Genomic DNA, 11,128 nt, shown 5'->3' with positions numbered 1-11,128 from the left:
TTAGTGCTAGTTGCCAGTCAACTTGAAATGCTTAACCTTGGGTGTAGGGGAGAAAAAGTAAGGGACCTCCTTTGTCCTCTATGAATGAAAACAAATTTTGTGTACTTTTTAATGTGTTCATTCATTAGTATATATAGAGTAATATCAAGTGCTGTGTCCTGTGCAAAAGATAATAAAAATGAAACTCATTTCATACATAAAATAAAACATTGTGCTAGATAAAAAATTTTCAATTTTTCGAACGTTTGTTGTTAGTATTTTATTATTTCCCATGTTAATATTATTTTCAATGTATGCTAGAGTGTATCCATGTCTTTATCACACATTTTAAAGTTAAAATTATAAATATGTTTTTTTACAAATGTCAACAGATAACTGTATGTAAATGCTATACAATTGCAAAGTAATGTGAAAGGTTCATCATGATGTTTGACTTGTGTGAATTCCTTCAGTTGTGCATATCATCTGGGACTGGGGTTCTCATTGGTTTTATACTAGGTGTGCAAGACTATATACTAACGTCAGAATCATGACAAAGAGCATTGCTGGCCCTCCCAGCTAGAATTGCTCTATCAGCAAGCATGGATGAACAAGATGGTTCTCTTAAATTGGATCAAAGACTTGCTATCTATTAAGATAATACAACCTTGCCCAGTAACTGCTTATTTTTGATCCCTTTGCATATTGATGAATGTAGTAAGAGCCCACCCCTGCTTCTTGTTTATTAGAAAGAATACACTCCCAAGAGACCTACAAATATAAGGCGTTTCAGTTATATGGAAGGAGACCGTAGAAGATAGATGTCAAAAAAAGATGTTGAAATGGTATAGTATTCTCATAGCTTAAACAATGTTGCACATGGGAACTCTGACAATCCTGCTAGAAATTTCTTTCTCACAGCATATTCTCATACCCTGGAACTGGTATCAATTTCCTTTAGCATGCTGTCGTTCCCTTCCACAATGGCACTTGCTTTTCTTGAGTTGTCTGTTTGGCATCTATGGAACTTTGCTTTAGATAACTAGTGCCTCTGTTTTTGATGCTTTAAGCACATATTTATCTTGATTATTGAGTAATCTTTCCTTGTGTTCAGTGCCAGATGATTAGTCAAATCAGCATGATTATTCAGTAATGCATTATAGTTTGAGTAATGCTAATATAGTTATGCTTCTGATGAAAATAATTCCTAAAACGTTGTCTTTGGCTGAGACGCCATATAATGGGAGCATGTCTTCTTTATACATAGAAAAGGAAAGGAAAAATTCAGGTAATTATGTTGGCAATTCCAGTTAAAGAGAAAATATTCAAATACTTGAAGCAAAAGCGAATTTGAGGTCTAAAGTTTGCAGTTAACTTAGTTCAGTGTTGCCACAGGATTGTTGTCACCATGTGCAAGAACTCATGGTATAGCTCCACCCCCATGGATCGCCTCCCTTACAGAATCCTTAGTAACGTAGTAATTTTTATTATCAATTTTAATGAGAAAAAATATGTGATAAATAGATGGCACCTAACTACAACAACATACAAATATAATATTTCTGAGATTATATAAATTCTTACTACAAAATTGGTTTGTAAAATCTTTCTATACTGACTTATATTATTAGCTATAATGTTATTAGTAACTGAGAGGAAGTCTTTTAAATTTTTTTTCTCCTTTCCCTTTCATTATAACTTCATTCTCAAAAACTTTCTATTGAAAATTGTAGCTAAAACATCAGAAAATTTGACAAAATCAGTGACTATAAAAACCCCAGTAACTACAACAAAAACAAAAATAGTATGTGGTTGTAATATGTGTAGACAAAACTATATGATCAGAAGTCATTGTAATTAGGTAATAATGCTAATAACCAGAGCATACTTGCTGTTATTAAGTGCCCTTGGGTCTGTTCTAACTCATAGTGACCCTGTATAGGGTTTCTGAAGAGTGGATTGTGAACTTGAACCACTGACCTTGTGGTTCAAATCAACCTGGCTATCCAAAACACTAACCTACAGCATCACACCAGGACTCTTACCTAAACCACAGCAACTGGTATTCCTAGACAGTCTCCCATCCAAGTACTAACCAGGCCGGACCCTCTTAGCTTCTGAGATCAGATGAAATTGGGTGCATTCAAGGCAGTATGGCTGTATGCTAGAAGGTTCAAAGAGTAAAGTGGTATAGCGAATTGGGCTGCGAACCTTAAGGTCAGCGGTTCGAAACTACCAGCCGCTCCGTGGGAGAAAGATGAGGCTTTCTACTGCAGTAAAGATTTACACCCTCGGAAACCCTGTACAGGGTCGCTATGGGTCAGAACCGACTCAACGGCACTTAACAACAACAACAGGTATACTGAAACATGTAACCTACGCTTAAAAATATGTTTTTGTTTTTATAACTAACTACAAGGATTTTTTTAAATTAAATTTCTATTGAAATATAGCACAAAAATGTAATAGACAGTTATGTTGGTATAATCTCATTTAACAGTATCACCTGGGGTGATTTGTACATCTCACAATCTTCCCAGTGACAACACTAATATCTCAATTTCACTTTGTCAAGAGAACAAAGCATTCTATGAATGTATTTTACTGTGCAGAGACCCCCAAAGTATTATGTCTAGTGCATATGAATTGAAGAACCTAAAACTAACTTTCTCCTTGTTACCTCAAGTGGCATTAATCAAGGCTATTGTAGTTTTTCTGTGTGTTTCAAATTTTCAGAGACTGCTGTTGTTTGCCAATAAAGTTTCAGGTAAAATAGTCCCATAAACATGAAAATATAACTTACGTTTATCTAATTTCCACTTGCCTTGAGCTTCTGGAGCAGACAGGGCTGTGTGCCTGAGGATTGTGGATAACTGTGGATAGGTACTAAAGGTTCTAGACCTAGTCTCCTCACTAGTTCTTTTGTTGCATTTTGTTGTAATTTCTGCTATTCTGTGTTGTTTGTCACTACATCTGGGCTGCTGTTCTGGTTCCTCTCCTTGGCTACCAGGACGCTTAATGGCAACCCCACAGGATGTGAGTCTAGTGGGGCCTCCTGTGCTACTCCACGTTTACCCTCTTTCCCCTGAAGGTGTAAGATGACTTGAGATGACTTTGGAACTTGTAGTTTGCCAACCTTTTCCTGGCCTTGCCTTTCTTCCATTTCATTCATATTGTGTAGCTATCATAAAAGAGTATCCTCTGCTCTTAAGCCTTTCCCTCTAGAAAACAATTTTTATAATCATCTCAACAGGCTACTGTCAATTTTTTTCTATCTTTTTTAATAAATTCATTTCTATAATATTAATGTACTGAATAGGACCAAGTTGACCAATAGACAAGCTGACTGCCACCAAGTCAATTCAACTCATAACAACCCTGTAGGGCAGAGTAGGACCATTCCTTTGGGTTTCACTTTTTAACAGAGTGACACATATGTTGTTGTTAAGTGTTGTCCAGTTTGTTCCAACTAATATAGACTCTGTACAGGGTTTCCAAAGACTGGTTGGTGGTTTTGAACTACCAACATTGTGTTTAGCAGTGGAGCACAACAATAGTGAGGTTGGCCAGGGATCGGGCAGTGTTTCATTCTGCTGTGCATAAGGTCGCTATGGGTCGGTACTGCCTCGATGGCACCTAACAACAGCAACACTTTTCCTACAACACCACACTAGGACTCCACGATATAGAAGGATGGTGTGCTTTGCAAGTTCATCATGTTTCAAAGCTAACTAGTATTTTATTTACTATCCAAGATTTTCTTCCCCTTAAATTAAAAATTTGTATTGTTTTACATACAACGTCTCCATATCTATAATGAATCAAATAAGCCTATTTTGAAAGCAATTTATTTATGAATAGCTGTTCTTTTTTGCTTATAAATGTGAAATATGGTTCCATGGACTTCTCCTGTGCTAATCTCGCTTCTGGAATATTACTGCCTGGAAGTCTATGAAAAGTGGTCTTGTATTTTCTGCACCTGAAAACACCCCTCATGAACCATCACACCCTCTGAGACTCCCAAGCTAATTTCCAATACTTGAGACCTTAGAGTAGTGTTCAGTTCTGTAAGATTGGATTCTTCTCAAATCAAGTTTCTCCTCAACTCAGTGGTAGTTTTCTATCCACTCTCTCTGCCAGCAAGGAAGAACAACCAGACCCTAATGGACCTGTCCAGGAGAAACCAAACTCATAGTCTTTCCAGTTTATATTCTCCCTCCAAAGTTTTAAAAATCTCAGGTTCAAGTTTTAGACAGAGTTTAAACTCAAGGTAAAGTATACTTCCTTTGCCTTAGCTGATCTCAAGGACATGTCTCCCAACACACAATTTTAACAAGTAAGCTTAATATTGAAAGGGCAGTCTTCATTGAGTTTCTTCTAGCTTCAAAGATAACAGTCCTTTCCCTGATGCATGTTGCTGTTTTTAAGTACCACTGAGTCAGTTCTGACTCATAGCAACCCTGTACAGGGTTTTTGAGGAGTGACCAGTGGGTTTGAACTGCCAACCTTGTGGTTCAAACTGACCTTGCAGTCATTATTCTGCAGCACCATACCAGGACTCCTTCACTGATGCATAAAAACTCCTTATTTTAGGTTAAATCCTTCTCAGTATTCATGAAAGCAGAAATCAGATGTTGAGTATAGGAAGGAGAGATACCTTGGAAAAAAATAGGCCAATATTTTAAAGAAATTCATTTACAATTGTTTTATTAAATAATCACCTTTTACATCTCAGAAGACCTTACCCCTGAAGTGCAAAAAACCATTTGAGGTATTAAAACTGAGGAAATATTTGCATACATTTTGTAAGGCTTTTACACTATTGTAATCAGAATGTTCAGTATTAACTAAACACAGGATCAGGCAGTGTTTCATTCTGCTGTGCATCAGGTCGCTATGAGTCAGTACTAACTCGATGGCACCTAACAACAACAACAATAATGTATAACTGAAGGTTTAAAAGAACAAAGCCACATAAAACAAACCTGGTTTGTCTCATTATAGTTCTGGTTCTCCCATTATGATGAATGGATGACAAAAAAATAATATGAGGCCTATTATGCTTGTGAAATATGTCCTTGTTCATGAAATGAAGTACATTCCCAAAACATAAAAATCAAATTGAATTCAGTAATAAGAATCAAGTTCTGCATTGATCTTTGGATCAATGGGAATTCATTTAAAATATCTGAAATAGACTGATCAGAGTATTTTAATATTATTCACTTATATAGTGGGAGAAGGTTGAGCTTTCTGCTCCTCAAAAGATTTACAACCTTGGAAATCCTATGTAGGATTGCTATGAGTCAGAACATCCTCGATGGCACACAGTAGCAGCCACAGCATGTACATACAAGTTCACGTAAGTTGCATGTTTCATAGGATTTTTTTTCTCTTTGAATTTGAAAATAATTTTTTAAATACATTAAGTTCAGAATATTCTCTTCAACCTCAAGCTGACTGCCACCAAGTCAATTAAACTCATAACAACCCTGTAGGGCAGAGTAGGACCACTCCTTTGGGTTTCATAAATTGTAAATCTTTAGTGAGACATTGTTCTCTTGCAGAGCCACTGGTGGGTTTGAACTGCCAACCTTGAGGTTAGCAACTCAATGTTTAACCCACTGTACTTATAGGATCTTTGGTCTTTGCAAAGCCATTTCTAAATAACACAGGGAGAGTAAACAGACTTTCTAAATGTTTTCAACTTTTTCTATATTAAACAAATTGCCCAGTGACTTTACAGATCCCATTTCAGTTTCACTGTGCCTAGATCCTGAAATAGTATATTGAAGCAATTTTCATCATAGTATAAACACTTTCTCCTGGAATATTAAGGCAAATTTAAAAAAAAAACAAAACTTTGATTTTCTGATTGATTGAATTATTAACTTCATAGTGTAGATACTTCATTTGAAATAAATCTGAAAATGCATAGTGATTTGTATGTGGTGAGATAAATGTAGTCTCAATAATTGGTCATAATTGTTGACTAGAAATTCGGTTCAAATGCAAACTACCGTTAATGTGGCACTTCTACTAGCTGTACATACTAAGTTTTGGTGATTGTCATTGAATTGCTTTATTTATTCAATTGTGTACAAGATTTGGCTCGAGCACAGAAAATTGCAGGTGAATTGTGTTTGTGTGTGTTTTAAGAAGTGTATATTTATGAACTGGTTGAAACTTTGCAGTATTTTGTGAAATAGATAAAGGATCAAAAGTTTCTTGAAATGTACTGTTAGAGGAAAATATGGTTTATTGCATGGCAATTATGACACCTTAAACTTCCTCTTTGTTCTAAGAGGAAAAGGAAACAAGAAGCTGTTAAAAACCCACACAGGAACACTATGCTTGTATAGTGATGACAATGTCCTCTTCCCACATCATGGTTTGCTTTCCATATAACGATTCTTGAATTAACAATAATCTTTGCACAGTTGCTTCACTGCTGGAATCACAGCTGTGATAGCATCTGAATTGTTTACCTGGGGGAAGAGGTAACATGCATTGATGTCTTCACATGAACCAGAAGGAGAAAACTGATCACAGCCATGTTTATCCAAATGAATAATGATGCAGAATCCACTTAGTATCCTTTGGGGGTTAACAATGATTTCTGCTATTTGCTACCTAAATGGATGTTCCAGGTTAAAATACATTTCCCAAGAGTCTGTTTTAAATGAATGTCATCAGAAATGGAAATCGGCCAAAAATAACAGGATGTCACAGATTGAGTAATTAAATCTCAGGAGTCCAAATTGGCCAATCCAATTAAAACAACTTTTCAAGCTGGAATTAACCCGGATAGAACAAAAAGCAACTTTTATTTTCGGACTACATATGCAAATCTACCATCACATTGGACTTTAATGCTTTGGGGGGAAAAAAGAAACAAATTTTTCTAAGTCTACTTTTTATCTACATCACTACCAATCAAAATCAAATAAAATAAAAGGAATATGACTGATCCTGTAAGGTCTAAGTCCTTAATATTTCTTTAGTTTATAGTTACTATACCCATTTGGTGCCATACAAATAGGGCTGGCCACATACACAAGTGATAATAGCAGTATTATTAAAATTCTTTCTCTATCCTCATACTGATGAGCTGCACTGGGAAATCTAACAAGCTTACATATACCTAGTGCTGGCTGACATTCAGTTCAAATGAAACAGTGACTGTGTAACACACAATATAGTCACTGAAGGTTGCTCTGGAGAGCAAGAATGTGTCGTAGTCATTCAAAGACTGGGTTTCTTACACCATTCAACACCAAACTGGTAGGTCCCTTCCGATGTAGAAGGACCAGTGAGCAGAGGAGAAGAGAAAAGCTCATGACTCCCAGGATGACCATGCCTGATATCAGTGCACTGGTGATGGAGTTCAGCTGGAAAGGAGGTTCACTTGGAGAACCTGCAAGTAATGAAACACACACAGTTGTAAAGAACCAATATCAAATTTCTCTCAGTTCATCTCAAATTATACCTGCCAATCATCTGTCATAAATATCTTCAAGAATAAATCATGTGCAATGTATTTGACTGCAACCAAATTCAATACTCAAATTATTGTATGGTTTTGAGCTGTGGTATCTCATATACAATTTTAAAAAAATCATCAATGGTGGTGGTAATGGTGGTGTGCGGTGAAGTCATTTCCAATTTATAGTGACTCTCCATAGGGTTTCTGAGGCTATAAATCTTTGTGGGAGCAGAAAGTCTCATCTTTCTCCCATGGACCAGCTGGTAGTTTCAAACTGCTGACCTTGCAGTTAGCAGTCCAACTTATGCTATTGTTGTTGTTGTTAAGTGCCATCGAGACAACCCCGACCCATAGCGGCCCTGTGTAGGTTTTCCGAAGAGCAGCTGGTGAGCTTGAACCGCCAACCTGGGAGTTCAAACGGCTTTGCAGTCTGGCACATTAACCCACAGCGCCACACCAGGACTCCAACTTATGCTATTAGTGCTCCCTAAATTATCTAAAATTCCCTAAAAAAAAAAAAGAAAAAAAAAAATCCTTAAATAATCCCTAAATAAATCACTAAAAATTTGGCTTGAGCACAGAAAATTGTAAACAGTATAAATATCGATCTATGTACCACCTGTGAATTAAAAAACACCAGCAAACTACTACTTAAAATATAACAAATATGTAATACCAAGGCTCATTACATATACATGGTAACAAGTTTTGTAACTGGTCACTAAAAATTACTTAAAATGAAGAGAACATCATACTTTTATGTAAATTATCTTACCAAGCTGTGAATTATTGGTTGGAGTTTCTTCTGTGGGCGAGAGGAAAGGGAAAACAGAAAAACAAAAGTGACATAGATGCTCCAAACATTTATCTTTGTTAATTCTATCTCTATAATTCACATTTTATCTACATCCCCTCCTATCTCGTCTACCTACTATGTTCCCAGAGAGAGCAATAATGAAAGACCTCTTATACCATTTTCCTTTCCCAGTCTTTGATCTGCAGGTCCTAGGGTTCACCACCCTACTGCTGTCCAGGGCATACAAATGTAATCTCAGAATATACTTCCTTGTATTTTTCCTGCTAATGTTGCTTCATCATTATCTTTCCAGTCAGGTTAGTGGGGGTAGTAATTGTTAACAGCTATTACATTTTTTATGGCCCTATAACATGCCATTTGTTATTCTGTTACAGCAAGATATTCATTATTTAATGCCACTCTATTTTAAGTGTTGCCAATGTGCCCATCCTGATCTGTAAAAACATCATTTTAAGTTCCAAGGAGATGAATTCACACTTAATAACTAAATGAAAGGGAAACATGACTCTTGAGTTTGAGTTGTAGTTTTATTTGCTTATGTTAGAAAAAGATGAAGCTGTTGATTTTTCATGTTTTCTTAGCAACAGAAAAATGGATGTAATGAGCACTCATTCATTTGGTTTCCCAAATTTTGCTGCTCATTTTGTAAGCATGTAGCTATTAATCCTTGTTGGTATAACTAGTAGATTTCATGTTTTCATATTTGTGCTGTTATAAGTGAATGTGAATATTGTTGCCCATTTGAACCATAAAATATGTACAGTTGACTACTTGGTTCTGCAATATAAATATTTATATAATTAATGTATGTGTAAGACTTATACAGCTTATAAAGTGCTCTTTCCTATATGATCACATTTAATCCTGATAATAGCCATATGGTTTAGATATTATTTCTACCCCCATTTTATGGATGAAGAAAACATCCATCTGTTACAGGCACTGTGATAATGTAAGCATATGGTTAAATCAAAGTTTAATTCTAGAATCCTCTTTCTAAATAGCCCAAGTATGTAGAGTTGAAAAATATCTCAAGCTATGAAAATTCACAATCAATATTTGAAATAATTTATGGGAAAACCTGAGGAGATATTTATAAAACACATGGTACTATTTTTCCTAGTTATGTGTATCTTGGCAAAAATGTTGGTTTTTCTGTATGACCCAGAAACAGTATTGTCCAAAACTCATAAAACACTAATTCAAAGAATTATTCAGAATGGTGCAATATATCACTATAGGGTAAAATGAAAATAACATATATTATTATGATGGAACATCCTTAGGAATATATGAACCCCAAATCACTACTACTTTACAAAGGAATTTCCTTCTCGTGGAGAAACAGATGAGGTGAGTGGACTATGACCACCGCATCCAGAGATCTGTGTGCCCATTTTCCAAGACAGAAGAGTATGCAGTGCTCCTTTTTAAAGGCTACTCTTCATTTAGACAGAACACTTAATTTGCTATTTTTAAAAATCCTTCTATTAAAGCATAGAACAGAAAATCTTAAGGACTAAGTATTATGACTGGATGCTACCACTAGCTTCTGCATTTTGAGGATAATCAAAGAAATCGGGTTATTCACAAGACTTCTCAGAAGAGGACAAAACACCCCCATTGTCAACAGACTCTGAAGAAATGGAAGTATCCTACCAATGGCAGATGGCTGAAATCAAAGTGTGGAATGCACCATTACTTGGAAACCCTGCTAAAGATCACTGTGACTTGAAGCCTATCCAATGACATTTAACAACAATATTACTGAACATTATTTGGCATTGTGTTTTATTAAGGATAAAGGTAGAGAGAAAGCTTTATTAGGTTGCTGTTTTTGTTATCCTGCCATTTTCATATTATTATAATTTTTAAAAATTTAAAAAACAACACTATATAGCTCAGAAAAGTGAGGTGGACATTTTCTAGACATTTATCAACTACACTTTGGATTTTTCCTTACACCCACTTGCTCTTAATATATACATAATGTGTTTGAAGAAGCAAACAAAGCCTTCTGGAATTACAGAAAGAACAGATTGGAATACTATACCAAGTGGGCTCTCCAAATATATATATATAGCTACTTGAGAACGATATCATGTTTGGCAAGGCAGAGGGTCAGAGAAAAAAAAGGAAGACCTCCAACAAGATGGATTGGCCAAGTGGCAGCATCGATGGACTCAAGTGTGGCAACAGTAGTGAGGTTGGCCCAGCATCGGGCAGTGTTTCATTCTGCTGTGCTGACGCGATGGCATCTAACAACAACAACTTGAGAATCCATAGGATAAAGGCAATAGCAGCAATATCACTGCCATTTGAAATACAAAAATTGCAGATAAATTTCAGGCTCTGGTTTACTCTCAAATAAGTGTTTAAAATGGATAGAAAAATATACCAACATTAATGCAAAGGTATATGCAGAAAGAATAATTTTCCTTCCTTGACACAAGTAAACTATTAAAAATGTATTTCTTGACTATCTATATAGTAAAATATATTCGTTGAGATCACCTAAATTTTTCATGTCTATTGTCCTTAGTGTTGTTTGCCAATAGTCTCTATATTTAGATTTAAAACTCCGTGAGGGAAAAGACCATGGTCTGGTGTTTCTTTTATTCCAGTTCCAATAGTGGAGTGCCTTTCTCTGTAAGAACTAACTAGGGAGCCAGCATTCACCGAAGACCCACCTGAAAGAGGGATGTCATCTGCATCTCCATTGAGGCCCCCTCTGAAAGAGCACCAAGGAGCCAGCCAGCCCTTTCCACAGCAGAGAAGACTTTAAGAACTGTTTAACCCTTAGAGAACTGGTTAAACCCCAGGGACATTCTGCTGCTTTGCTTGTC

At 36.0% G+C, this 11,128-nt stretch overlaps 1 protein-coding gene across 1 annotated transcript in view; it reads right to left on the bottom strand.

Moving 5' to 3' along the window:
• Window positions 1-7,165: 7,165 nt before the first annotated feature.
• The window catches only part of ZPLD1 (zona pellucida-like domain containing 1), a 131,451-nt gene continuing 127,488 nt past the window's right edge, over window positions 7,166-11,128 (bottom strand). The window contains exons 10-11 of the mRNA XM_006868629.1: window positions 8,241-8,270; window positions 7,166-7,396 (exon numbers count right to left, since the gene is read on the bottom strand). Of these exons, the coding sequence (XP_006868691.1) occupies window positions 7,221-7,396; window positions 8,241-8,270 (206 nt within the window). The 3' untranslated portion in view covers window positions 7,166-7,220. The remainder of the gene's footprint in view (window positions 7,397-8,240; window positions 8,271-11,128) is intronic.

This window comes from Chrysochloris asiatica, unplaced genomic scaffold (assembly GCF_000296735.1).
Source record: "Chrysochloris asiatica unplaced genomic scaffold, ChrAsi1.0 scaffold00120, whole genome shotgun sequence".
Taxonomy (NCBI): Eukaryota; Metazoa; Chordata; class Mammalia; order Afrosoricida; family Chrysochloridae; genus Chrysochloris; species Chrysochloris asiatica.
The sequence above is the reverse complement of the archived record's forward strand: the minus strand, read 5'-3'. Positions and strand labels throughout refer to the sequence as shown.